Source organism: Artibeus jamaicensis, unplaced genomic scaffold (assembly GCF_021234435.1).
Source record: "Artibeus jamaicensis isolate MK-2021 breed Jamaican fruit bat unplaced genomic scaffold, CSHL_Jam_final contig_797, whole genome shotgun sequence".
NCBI classification, from domain to species: Eukaryota; Metazoa; Chordata; class Mammalia; order Chiroptera; family Phyllostomidae; genus Artibeus; species Artibeus jamaicensis.
Window position 1 is genome coordinate 29,606,005 of NW_026521977.1, and position 14,167 is coordinate 29,620,171.

The following is a 14,167-nucleotide window of genomic DNA, read 5'->3' on the forward strand; positions in this document are numbered from 1 at the left end:
TACCTGGCTTTGTTACTTTATTCCCCTCCTCCTCACTCGGTGTCCACACCATTTCACAGCTCACTCGGCGCGTGGGCCTGCCTTCCACCGGGGCACCCTTTAAACACAAACACTCGTGTTCCCCCTTTGTATTTCCCTCCCTGCGTTGGCTTGCTTGGACGGCCATACCGAGGTTCCACAGGTGGGCTGTGGGGCGTAGGCAAAACAGTTCTTTTTTCACAATTCGGGGGTGAGACGTGCAAGGGGAGGGGTCGGGGGTGCGTTTCTCTCTCAGTCATCACATGGTCTTCCCTCTGAGTCCGGATCTCCCCTGATTATATGGACATCAGGGCTCTTGGGTTAGAGCCCACCCTCGTGACCTAATCTCACCTCCATTGTCTCTTGAAAGTCCCCGTCTCCACATACAGTCACATTCAGAGGTACAGGGATCTGGAGCTGTAACCTGTGAATTTTGGTGGGCACGCAGTTCAGTGCCAAACACCATCCACGGTGAATGAATGGCAAGGAGACTTGGCAGACGGAGTGTGCACTAGAGAGGTGGCCCAGTGTGCTCTTGGAGGGACAGACACCCCCGCTTGGTGGCGGCATACATGCCTCAGGCCAGTGCCCAGGGTTTGCAGGGGATTTGTTGTTGATGGATTTGGGGAATCCCGGGGATGCTGGGATACTGGGGCGTCTTAGTTCATGTCTTTCTGGTATGCTTGGTGCAAACACTAAGCAGACTAAGATGATTTTGTTTTGAGATCTTGTTCCTTTTGCCACATTAGTCCATTCAACAGTGATACACTGAATGCTTCCTGTGCACCAGCCGGTGTGCCTCAGTGGCTGAGGGTCCCATGGTGAATACAATGGGCAAAAGCGTGGTCCTCATGGGGCTTATGTTCTGACCGGAGGAGGCAGACAAACAGCAGGAACCTCAGACCTTCAGTGTGTTAGACGATGAAAGTACAGGCAGAACAGGCCACTCCCTGATGCACCAACTCGTCACTGTCACATGACACGGAGAAAAGCTCTCTGCACGTCCTCCCCATGCTCTCCACACCAGCCCTGCCTGGGGGAAAAGGAAAGAGAGATGCTTGGACAGTGTGGTCACACTTCTCAGGGGGGACAGAGATGGACGCAGCGGAAGTTCTGCCCTTGAGAATGGACAGTCCAGAGGGAGGGGCCTCGTGCAGGTGGGGTGCAAATGGCAAATGACCATCCCCATGAAATGCCAGAAGGGGGGTAAAGAAGCAGGTAACAGGGATCCCAGAAGAATTAAGAGTGGGTGGCCTTTGAGCCAACTCTAATGCAGAATTTCAGCGAGATGATAAGGGGATGCGGAGACACAGGGCACAGGCAGGCGTGCTTCGCTTGGGCCTCCTGGAGACCCAAATACGGTGTGCAGGGGGGGAAGGGCAGGTGGTGGCAGACGACCTTGAAAGGTAAGGGCTCTGGGATTGTGTGTGTGGGAGATAAAACTGTCTCCCCTTGGAAACACTGCACCAGGAGTGTGTGTGTGTGTACAAACACATACATGTGTAAACTCATGTGTACATACACACACTTTTACCTTCACTATTGTCTTTGGATGGAGCCTGCCTGGTGGGTGACCACGAGAGGATGTGGAGAAGGTCACCACCAGACACTCTGCTGGGCAGTGGGGTAAAGGATGTAACTGGCCACAGTCAGGGCCGACTGAGCATGCTCAGTGGGAGACATGCTTCCTGGGCCAGCAGGTCTCACCAGGTTCTCAGCAGCCACTGATGTCACATTGGCACATCAGGCTTGCCTTGCCAATTTCTCCGTCCCCACCCCTACACTCCCTTTCATTTTTGGGGGGGAGAGACTAAGGCTAAATGCTGTCTATCCTGCCAAGGACCAAGTAACCGGTAATGATCCCAGCACACTCCCCAGTTGTTTCCTGGGACATAGAGGGTGAAATGTGGTCACTTGTCCAGGCACGGTGTCCCTGAGTATGTCCAGGTCTGCCTGGGTCTGTCACGGTTAGTGTGCTGGTGAGGCAAAAAGCACAGATCTGCGCCGTGTCCCGCCGAATTACTCCAGATGTAGTCACTACCCTGGATGAGGGCACAGAAGTCGTTTGCTTAGAAGAAGATGCTTCTGGATGTGTGTGGGCATGAAGAATGATGCAGGTCCAAAGTCTGGAAGTCTGAGCTCTAGTTCTTTCATGCCCAGGTGACCGAAATAATTGACATACCTTACCGTGTAAGTTTAAGGATTTACGTACGCTGTGCAGTGGTGAGCACAGTGGGTTTAGTTTTCACCCGTCATCTCACAGGGAAGCAGTAAAGAGAAGAGAAACACGTGTCCTTGTGTTGGGAACTCAGGGTCTACTCTCAACGACTTCCTTGCATGTCGCACAGCAGTGTGTCCGTAGACATCACATTGCACCTCACGTCCCTTGTCCTTTTGTCTGTACCTCACATCCCCGCACCTGGTTTATTTTATCAGAGGAAGCTTGTACTTTGTGAGCCCTTGGTGTTTTGTCATCTCTTTCAACAGGAGATAATTTTGTTTGCAAGAGCCAATTTTTTTTAACACAGGCAATTAGAACAGAACCTAAGAGAACACAGTCAGGATGAGCATTTTCCTCTGCTGCAGGCCTTCACTGGACGCTACGTTTCAGTTAGCTCTCTGGGTCCTGCTCAGAAACGGCACCTGGGCATCGGCAGTGTCCACACTCTGCATGTCCCCAGCTCTTCCACACACGCGACTGGTTTGGGGGAGGCAGAGGGCACAAACAACCTTCACATTCTGCTGCTGACCTGGTGTTAGTTGTTGGGGGGGGGAGGGGAGGGAAGGAGAAGCTGCAACATGGCCCAGCATGCAAACATCTTGTGCTCCTAGCATGTAGTCTGGTGAAGATTCCCAGGTGGGGTCTAGAAACTGAGGTATCACGGGAAAATAAAAGTCAGACGATCCCCTGTGCTCTTATAACACGGTAGAGCTTGAGCGAGAAGAGGGGTTCATTAAACTATAGGCAGAGAATAATCCTATTAAAAATCGGATAAATGCGTAGAAGACAAGAAGAACTCCAGACTCATGTACTGGTGGGATGGCGAGTAACTTCCGTCTTGTTTGTTGCTTGCCCAGATGTTCTGATTTCTCCCAATGAATATGCAGTGGCCATTAACGATGGTCAATTAAAAGTTTGACATTTCCCCCCTGACTCAGCATTTAAAAAATATCTTCATCATGTTTTACAGAGTTCTTTAAAATGAGTGCGAACGCAAAGCGGTTGCTGGCAGTTTGTGAAACATGAAAGGTAGGTTTTTGGACCTTGGATTCTGCACCTTGAGCTGAAGGGAACAAGGGGCCTTCTTCCTCCCACTGAGTGTGGGTGGCAGGGGGATGCTTGTTGGTATAAGGGGAGTGGAAGGAAGAGGCAGGGAGAATAGAAGTTTAGGTCCTGCTCCCCAAAGCTCTGACAGCCCTCCCATCCTTTGGAGATGGCTGCGGACGGTCCCGGGGACCTCTGAGGAAAAAGCCGAGACCCTAGGCTTTACCAGTTACATCCCATCCAAATCAGTTTCCAGGTGAGGCCTTCAGACCTGAGTGGAGCAGCGCCGGCCCGGGGCAGCAGTTTTGAATACGGACCCTAGATGGCGCCAGAGACCAGGCTGAGGACGCAGTCCCTGCTTAGAAATCGGCCGGCACCTGGGGAAAAAGGACCTGACACAGAATCAGGAAGTTGACGGGGGAATGCGTAAAAACCAGCAACAGGGAGATGGAAGGGTCCTTGCCAGCAGTCAGTAGCTTTTTTCCCTTAGGGATCATTATGTCATATGTTCATGTTAAAAAAATAATTAGGAAGTGTACATAACAGAAGGAAAAAAAATAAAAATCTATGTGGTTTCCAAGCAGCAAGAGGGCCCACAGCAGTAGCCCCCTCCCCCACCCCAAACACGGGTGTTGGTCTCCGTGGCCAACTGAGTGCAGCTGAAGTCCTGGTGCGGCACTTCCGAGATGGGGGTCTAAAGGCCTCTGCAGATTCTCTCTTGGTTTTTCTCTTAGCAGAGACCCACGTGGCGAGGCACTGAACTTTCTGCCAACAGCCACGTGGTCCTGGAAGCAGGGTCTTTGACCCCAGGCAGTCTTCTCACTGCAGATGACTCCCCCGCCCCCCATCCCCCAGCTTTAAATGAGATAACGTGTGCAACATTGGAGACTAATTGTTAGCTGCTGCTTTGTGTAGGTAGAGGCAAAAAGTTTCCTTGGAGTAAATGTCTTTGACCAGAGAAGTTAACGGCGTGCCCTGCTTAGTAATGCAGGTGTAGTGAGTGTAGGTGCCTGTAATTATATCTTCCTGTGGCAGAGCCAGACCTGCCTCTCCCCTGGGTATGCAGGATTTTCACACAGAGCAGGGGGGCTTTCTGGGGGAGGAAAGGGCTGAGGCCCCTAAATTTTGATCTTGGAGATTTGCTATTAAGGAAACCTGTTTTGGTGGGTCAAGGTGACATTGACCATGATCCATCAGCATAAAAGAATATGAAAAGCCCCCAGAGGGAGCCCACCTGAGGGGAGAGGGGTAAGCGTTGGTGAGAAAGCTTCAGCACTGCGGTGCATGTGTGGGAATTTTGACTTGTTGCAACACGTGTCTGCAAAGCCCCTCTGGATCTAGCTGCCCAGGACAACCATTGTGTTTCGGGGAGCAATAGCTGTGCATGTGAAGGTGAACTCAGGGAACTATGACCTTGGAGCTCATGGAGGAAGTCCAACCTCTGCCAGTGGGCAGCAGAGCCACGCCCACAATCAACACAGGACCGATCACATGACCACGACCAAAGATGAGGCCGCGGAGATTCTTAATTCTTCTCTTCCTACATGGCCTTGGGAAGACCACGTTTTTTTGCGCTGAGTGTTCCCCAGATGTTCTTGGAGAATATGGTGTGGAGATAGGACCTGGCGCTGTGTGAAACATAATGAACTTCTCTATGGAGAAAAGTGAGGCCTCAGGCCATTCACTGGGTAGATAAAGGATATGATTTAATTCGTATTTTCCAGACGGTGGAGTAGATTGTACGAGTTGGGTAAACTAATTGCTGTAGCAACAAACAACCCCCAGATCTCAGTGGCTTCTACCTATGTCACAGCTTAATGTGGCTGTCACCCTTCTAGGACCTAGGCTGGTATAGGTTCCACCACCTTTAACCCAGACCTCTCAAGGTCATCCAGAGTGTCACCATCCGGGTAGCAGGTGAGGAGGGGAGAGTGACAGACAATGTGTGGGAGGTTTCTGTGGGCCAGGTTGGGAAATGACATCCTCCACATTTTGTCAATAAGAAAATCACATTTCACCGTGTGCCCAGGAAGAAGAGGGGAGCTGTGGATGTGGGTGAGCACTGGTATTCCTGGCCACATGGGTCAGGCTGATGGATAAAGTGCTTAACACAGTGCCTGGCACACAGTAGGGATTCTATAAGTGGTGGTATCCTCCTCCCTTCCAGAGCCACCTGCCCAGGGCAGGGGTAGAGGGGAGGGAATTGGCCTCTATTTTCTTGCATTGACATGCAACCCAGCTAGTTCTAAATGTCTTGTCTCAGGGATCTGCTGGGAGTGAGGGAAGGTGCTCCATCTGGGTCTGGCTCCACCGTGTGGTCGCAGGAGGAGTCTGGTACTGCAAGCTCTTGTTCCTTGGTGGCTTACTTGCACATTTAGTGGGCATGAGTTCTTGTAGGCTCCAATCGTGACTTTAATTATCTGAAGCTCCTTGGGATCTGAAGGAGGTGAGAGAAATCTTCCTTTACCTCTGAAGAATGCCCAAGGGATGGTGCTAATTTGCTCCTTTGTAAACTTTTCCTAACTCTTTGTCTCAACTCCGTAGAGTATAATTAGTTGCCAAAGGTTGACACTGTGCCATGAAGCTTGGATGCTGGCCACAGAAAGGGGAAGACTGACTGATCATTGAACTCCCAGCACAGAGAACTGCTAATTGGCTCTCTCCCTCCCCTGATGATCCTTGTAGCATTGGAGAACTTTTTCTACTAAACACGAAGAGGCTATTATCTGAGTTGGGAAGGGTTAGTGAAAAAAAAAAAATTGGAGAATACATGGATTCTATGAACAAGTTACTGTTGTTTTTTTCCTCACAGCTACAGTATTCTGTGATGCATGCTGTTTTTCAACTTGCTCTTTGAACTTGGTGTATTCTGGATCTCTCGCAATAGCAGCAGACGTCGGCGTACCCATTTGTATCAGTCAGCTCAGGCTGCCGCAGCAAGATGGCGCCGACCAGGCAGCTTACACACCAGGAGTTTATTCCTCATGGTTCTGGGAGCTAGATTTCCAAGATCAAGGTGCTGGTGTATTCGGTTGCCCGGTGAGCATTCTTTTCTTGGCCTGCAGAGGCTGCCTTCTAGACCTGCCCTCACATGGCCACATTCTGACAGTGGGGACTTGTACCTCGCCCCACCCTTCTTCTGACAGAGTTTTTGTAAATGCTGACTCCAATACGTAGCTTGTAGATAAACAGCATGTTTGTATCAGAATTCTAGGGACCAACTTCAAAAGTTGCAGACTCTGTCCCTGACCAGTGTATCTCATTGGGTTGGGCATCATCCTGCAAAGCAGAAGGTTGCTGGTTTGAGGCCCGGTCAGGGCATGTGCCTGAGTTAGGGGCATGCAAGAGGCAACCTATCAGTGTTTCTCTCCCTCTCTTTCTTCCTCCCCTCTCCTCTCTCTAAACTGAATAAATAAAATAAAATAAATTACAGACTCCACCCTTTAGTCATCTGGACTCTGGGAGGTTTGCTGCTGTTCGACTGTAAAACCAGGAGGACACACCACACTGTTACTTGACCAGTTCTGAGGTCCTTATCTGAGTGGGCTGTGCTTGTCTGCATGTGGAGAACTTGTCAGGCCCCCACCCTCCATCCCTTTGTTCTGTTCCCTTCTCCCTCCTTATACAAACCTCTTCCCACTGAGTGGCAAAGATGGGTTTTTGGGGACAGGAGTCTCCCATTTCCCTGGGAGGTGCCGGCACTGGAATAAATCACTTCCTTTTTCATCAGTACCTGTCTCACAAATTTGGTCTTTGTTGTAGTGATAGCAGGACGTGGATTCAGATAAAATATGTTTTTGGGGGGTGGGAGGGAGAGAGACAGAGTAAGAAAGCTCTTCTAACACAGCTGTTAATGCCATTACACAGATCCAGCCCTCAAGAATCCACCTAACCCTGACGGGATCTCAAAGGCGCTGGCTCCCGATACCATCGAGTTGGAGATCAGGACTTGAACTCGTGATTGGAAGCTGGGCCCTCAGGAAGCAGTTAGTAAAATATGGAAATAGGACTCTTTCTGGGAAAGGCTGGGAGATGGGTATGTCTGGCTGCTCTGACTGTGCTGAGCCTGGGGGGAGGGGATGGTTAAGATGGGCTCCTTGTTCCCTATGGTTTTGTGGGACCAGTGCATGGAAGCCTTGCTGGTCAGTAGAGCCACAGGTGATTGGGGATGGTCCTCTGGGAAGCAGACACAACAGCTGAGGTACCAGATGTGGGTACAAGCTCCTGCCAGAGATTCATGGGTGACCTGGAGCCAGAGGGAGAGTATGGAGATGCTGCCCACTGGCCTCCCCAGTCTCCAGAGGGGATTGCAGTCAGCCCTTAGAGCTACTGAATTAGAAACTCGATCCATGGCTATGCAAATCGGCCTCTCTCAGGGAGAGATCTGAGTGGGCATTTCTGTCTGCTGTCTCTGCTCAAGACTTGTGGGGAGAGCCACAGTGGGTCCTTATAAGCCCATTGAGGACTGTTTCTTATTTTCCCATAGTCTTGGGCATGTCATGGACTCAAGGTGTGTTGGCTTTCAGAGTTCAGGGTTTGGGGGGCCCATCTTGAATGTCTAATAGTTGTTCTAGAATAGAGCTCGGGATTGATTGTTGTGGGTCAGTTTTCCCTGGTACATAATGGATCCTTTCAGAGTATAGATTCAAGCATTTAAAAAATTTATGTCAGATGCTCAACATTTACTAATAGTCAGAGAAATGCAAATTAAAACCACAATGAGCTACTCTGTCACACCTGCCAGAATGGTGACCGTCAATTCTCCAACAAACAACAAGTGCTGGCGAGGATACAGGGAAAGGGGAGCCCTTGTTCACTGTTGGTAGGAATGCAGATTGGTGCAGCCACTATGGAAATCAGTATAGAGATACCTCAAAAAAGTAAAAATAGATTTGCTTCTGAAACACTAATTCAAAAGAACATAAGCACCGCTCTGCTCACTGCAGTGTTATTTACAGTCACCAATATAGGGAAGCAGCCCACGTGTCCATCAGTGGGTGAGGAATAAAGGAACAATGTGACATTTACACAGTGGAATAATACTCAGGTGTTAAAAAAAGAAGAAAATTTTACCCTCTGTCATAGTATGGATGGACCTGGAGAACATTATGCTAAGTGAAATAAGCCAATCAGAGAAAGACAAATAGATTTCACTCATATGTGGAAGTTAATGAACAAAAGAAACTAAGGAGGAAAATGGGAACAGACTCAGAGGAAGAGCAGGATGACAGCTAGTGGGGGAGGGGAGGTTGGGGGGTGGAGGGACTGAGCAAGGAGGAAAGAGGACTTGTGGACATTGTCAGCAGTGTGGTGATGGCTGGAGGTGGGGATAAGGGGACTGATGCTAATGGGAAAAATATAATAAAGCTTACATAAAAAATAAATAAAAATGTGTGGCATGTTACAGAATAAATATATATTTTTGACTTAAACATTTGGAGATTTTATGTAACTATTTGCTAATCTTCTGGTGTTTCTTTCTAGGTGAAGAATAACGGTTAATTCATGGTTTGTATTCTCAAAAGCAATTATATTAAAACCTTTTAAATATTACAGTGTCCCATTAAATTTTCTTGTTAACTGTTAGTTGAAACTTGGTGTCCTGTTTCCACTAGGACTTCAATCAAGGCTGAGTTAATGGCATTGGTGAGCAACACAGGTGTGGAGCACGTGTCTTACAATGTGGTATTACAGCATTTGGACACCTCTGAAAATTATTCACTTATCTACTTATTTTTAGAGAAGGGAAGGGAGGGAGCAAGAGAGGGCCTCAAACATGTGCCCTGACTGGGAATCGAACCAACGACCACTTGGTTTGCAGGCCGGTACTCAGTCCACTGAGCCACAGCAGCCAGGGCTGTGAACCTTTCATTATTCACAATTCGAATACATACACAGTTGTGGTTAGAGCATGGACACAAATGCCCACATAACTCACACTCAGTTTCAATAATAATCAATTCGGGCTGAAATTTCTTCCATTGATACCGTGTATTTCAACAGCAGCAGTATCAATTCGGGGTCAGATAAGCCTTTGCTGTGGGGCCTGTCCTGTGTGCTGTGGCTCGTCTCCTAGCATCCTTACCTCCTACCCACGACACACCAGAAGCACCCTTGCCCCACCCAGGTTGTGACCATGACAAATGTCTGCAGATATTGCTGACTGTGTTCTTGGGGACCACATTCACTTCTCGGGGTTCACTGTGGAGAACCACTGCCCTCTACCCTTGGGGACACTCGAGGCCCTGGGCCCTCAGACCTGCCCTCTGAATGTGTCATGTCATGTGAAGCCACGTGACTGAGCCCATAAGCAGGAGCCGTCTCATTGACCTCTGAACAGCACAGAGTCCCAACCAGAATCCTTGCCCTGGAAATACTGGGCAGGGTTAATTTTTCGACGTTCCCCATTGCTTTCTGAAGTTGTATTGCCTATAAGGAAGTTTGGTGTTTCTGTAAGCAGGGCTTGCTTCCCATGAGGGTGACTGCCTGGTTGGGACAGGAAAGGGGTGGCTCTCTGGGGACAGTCTCTTTATGGCTGTGCCCTCCCCCTGGCCTGTGGCAGGCCGTGTGAACTCAAGGCTGAGTGGCCAGAATTCTTATTCTCTGTGGAACACTTGGGAGGCAAGTCTACTTTGTTCTTGTTTTTAAACCAGGTGGAAGGGACAGGCCAGTGGCTCAGTCTCAGCGTTCCCAAGCCTGGGGCTGCAGGTGGAGCCGACTTCACCAGGCAGCTCCTGTTGGAGGTAGTGCTTTCTGCCCCACTAACGGGGAAGCTGCTCAGGCTGAGCACTGTTCTGGGACGTTATTGGTATCTCTGTGGCTGAGAACAGCAAAGCCAGGGTAGCACTGGGGCATTTTGTTTCAGGAGCATGGACTTTGTTTTCTTTTCTTTTTTTCATGATGATTACAACTGCACTTTGAAGTACATGACGTTTTCCAAACTGCTCTCCTGACATCTGGTCTTTGATGGGGGGGCGGGAGGAGGCAGCTGTGGTGCTGGGAATGGGAATCGGGGGATGGAGAGGCTGTGGTCTCAGTCTTCTGGGACCTTTGTTCCTTTGGTTTATACCGAACACCTACAATGTCCCAAATACCATGCTAAGAAGGCTAGGGAACATCTGCACCCTCTTCATTGATTCTAAGTACAGCCACTGAATGCCATTTTGTGGAGGCATTTAAGTAAGTCCTGGGGATGGAACTGTGGCAAGATGTAAGCTCTGCCCTCAGGAAGTTCAGAGTTTAGTGGGGATAGATGGACACATGAAACAATTAGAGTTCAGTGTGAAAATCGCTGTGATCCCAAACTGTGCTGAGAGAGGGTGGGCAGTGTGCATTGTGGAGATGGGGCTTGTGTGTCTGAGAGGAGCCCAAGGCAGCCCAGAGGATGGAAACTGAAGTTCTCCTGGGATGGGCTCGGAGTGCAGTTTATGGCCTCTACCTGTGGTGTGGGTATCATCTCTGTGCTAGGGTTTGGACTGGAGTCTCTGCTCAGCTAAAGAATGTTCTAGACATCATGCGGATCCGACCTAAAGAGACCTGAATGTGAACCCAGGAGCCAAAATGCTGGCAGGTACTTTCTTTCACACACAGCTTCTAGGTGAAGTTCACCAGCAGATCTGAGCATTGAGAGCTGGTCTCTGCCCTCCCTTTGTCTCCATGGTTGCAAACTATCAGGGATTCATTTCCTTCTGGCTCCTGGCAGTCCTTAGTGACCTGAGCCTGTCCCCACTGTTGATGGGAGGAAGCTCTGTGGCACGAGGGGACGTCACGCATCTCTTAGTCTCAGGGGTTCTGGAGTCTCCCTGTACAAGAGGCTGTTTGATAGGCACAGGCACAAAGGAGGAAGGTCTGCAGACCAGTCAGCACACATTCCTGGTGATGCCCTGAGGTGTTGGAGGCTGGACTGCAGAGCGTGGAGGGTCACTGAGGGGTGGTTTGTATTTCTGCTGCCACGGGGGGAGGGTGGGCTTGACTGAAGGAAATGTGGGCATCAGTAAGGAGAAGAATTGTGCATGCATTGAGTTGGATCTTTGGGAAGGGGCAAGATCACCAGTGACCAGCTGTGGAATGGGAGAATTAGGAGGAGAAAGCAAAAATAAGAGGGGGTACTGAGTGTGGGGGACAGCTCTCCTGAAGACTCTGAAAGGAAGTTGAGTGGCCAGAAAGCTGTTCTGCAAACTGAGAGTGAAAAGGGAGCAAAGGGAGGTGGGATGCAGGTCAGCTGCAGGTGAGGGACAAAGCTATCAGAGGGGGTGGGGGACGGCTAACAGGAGACAGCAGCCCTCTCCTGGCTGCCACACATCATCTGGCAAGGCTTTCGCATCCTAGCCTTTCTCTCCTCCTCTGGTCTCTTTCTGCCAGTCCAGCCTCTGCATTCCGAGCTGATTCTACTCTCCAGTTGCTAACATTCCTGATGGCTCCCCTGAGTCTGCAAAATAAACCCCAAAGTTCGTAACAGTCCTCTGTGAACAGGTATGAGACTGTTTCCAGCTTTGTCTTTGTTATTCTTCCCTTTACTCCAACCAAGCACGATGCATTTCATAGCTTTTTATGATTTTCTGTCTTTGTAGAGTGCTTTTCCCCTTCTTCTACACAAAATGAACTCCTACTCATCTTTCAGTATCAGCTCACAAGCTTTCCGGTACACAAGGGATTATTTTATAATTCACTCACTTCACAAAAGAGTCTGTTGTTTCCTATCATTTCAGATCACCCATCCCAATCACTGCTTCCTGGTGGAGACTTCATGGCTAACACACACAATGTGACTGAATTCATTTTCCTGGGACTTTCTCCCAGTCGGGAGGTGCAGAAAGTTTGCTTTGTGATATTTCTGCCCTTGTACATGGCGATCGTGCTGGGGAACTTCCTCATTGTGCTCCTTGTCTTTGTGAGCAGAAGCCTCCGTTCCCCCATGTACTTCTTCCTCAGCTACCTGTCCTTTGTGGAGATCTGCTACGCCTCCACCACAGCCCCCAAACTCATCTCAGATCTGCTGGCTGAAAGGAAAGCCATATCTCTGTGGGGCTGCATGACACAGCTTTTCTTCATCCACTTCTTTGGTGGCACTGAGATTCTCCTGCTCACTGTGATGGCCTATGACCGCTACGTGGCCATCTGCAAGCCCCTCCACTACACCACCATCATGAACCGGCAGGCGTGTGCTGTCCTGGTGGGGATGGCGTGGCTGGGTGGCTTCGTGCATTCCTTTGCCCAAATCCTGCTCACCTTCCGCTTGCCTTTCTGTGGCCCCAACGTGATGGACCACTATTTCTGTGACCTGCTTCCGTTGCTCAAACTCGCCTGCTGTGACACCTTCCTCATTGGCCTGCTGATTGTCGCCAATGGGGGAACGCTGTCTGTGTTCTGCTTTGTGGTCCTGTTAGGCTCCTATGTGGTCATCCTGCTCCACCTGAGGACCCGGAGCTCTGAGGGGAGGCGCAAGGCCCTCTCCACCTGTGCGTCCCATATCACTGTGGTGCTCTTGTTCTTCGGGCCCTGCATCTTCATCTACCTGAGGCCTTCTGCCACCCTGCCTATGGACAAGGTGGTGGCCGTGTTCTACACAGTGATCACGCCCCTCCTCAACCCTCTCATCTACTCCCTGAGAAATGCTGAAGTGAAGAAGGCCATGAAAAAGCTGTGGGTGAAGACCATGAAACTGGACTGGAAGTAGAAGCTGTGTGTTGGCACACGTCCTGGGGCTTAGAAGGGATGAAGGGAAGTCACAGAACTTGTTAGTTCTAGAGTTATTCTAACTGGTCCTCATCTTCAAAAACTTTATTGTGATCACTTGTAAAATATTCCCTCTTAGGCATTTATGTACTATATTTCAATTAGCCAGTTCCTGTTAGATCATTTCTATTTTTTTTACTAGCATAAATAATATTTCAGTAAGTATTCTTGAATAGAAATCTTCACACTTCTGATTATTTGTTAGACTCATTTGCTATAGTAAACTCACTGTGTTATAAGGTATAGCAACTTTTGATGCATAGTGTTAAATTGATTCTTAGAGAGATTGTAATAACTTACCTTCTGTTTGAAAGTGCTCTTGATGGAATTGAACAATGTCATTCAGCTTTTTGCGGATGTGAAGTAAGATTTTACATGGTCTCAAAGTATATCCCTGCAAGATACTTATTAATTGCAACAGGCAGAATGTAGCTCACAGGTGAAACCTGGAAGGCACTTCCTTCAGTAACTGCTCAAACTTAACATCATCAGTATTGAGACGGGAGAGGCGCATGGAATCAATCACTAATGCGTCCTTCCCACTGAAGATGCCTAACCTGAGACTGGTTGTGAGAAAGTGTCAGGCAAAACGAATACTCTGTATTTCTACAGGATCGTTATCATACCTTCCTGGCATTCCATGGTCTAGATCCGGCGTCCACAGATAATAATGGCCCACAGGCCAGACCAGGCCAACTGCCTGTTGCTGTAGATAGTTTATGGAAACACACCATGTTTATTTATTTATAGACTGTCTATGGCTTCCTTTGTGCTATAAATGTGTAATTGCAATAGAGAATATGAATATATATGTCCCACAAAGCCTAAAATATGTATTCTGTGGCCTTATGGAGAAGATTTGTTGACCCTGGGCCAGATCAGTGGTTTTCAAAGTGTGATCCCGGGAGTCTCCTAGATTCAGTCAGAGAGTTTGGGGGTATTATTATCACAACACAGGTGTTGTTTGCCCTTGTCACTCCCACCCTCTCATGATGAGGGTTCAGTGGAGTTTTCCAGATGCCCCATGACACAGGATGACCCCATCGCTCTGACAGTTTGTACAGTCTTATGTTTTAAAAATGTCCTCATTTTTATATATTTTGTTTTACTTTTAAAGATTTTATTTATTTACTTTTAGAGGGGTAGGGA

General features: G+C 48.9%; 1 protein-coding gene across 1 annotated transcript; it reads left to right on the plus strand.

Annotated features, from left to right (window-relative positions):
• The first annotated feature begins 12,029 nt into the window (after positions 1–12,029).
• Positions 12,030–12,959, plus strand: LOC119064409 (olfactory receptor 4X2). Its single transcript, XM_037166061.2, has one exon. It carries the CDS (start codon positions 12,030–12,032, stop codon positions 12,957–12,959), a length of 930 nt encoding a protein of 309 aa, XP_037021956.2.
• Positions 12,960–14,167: the final 1,208 nt, after the last annotated feature.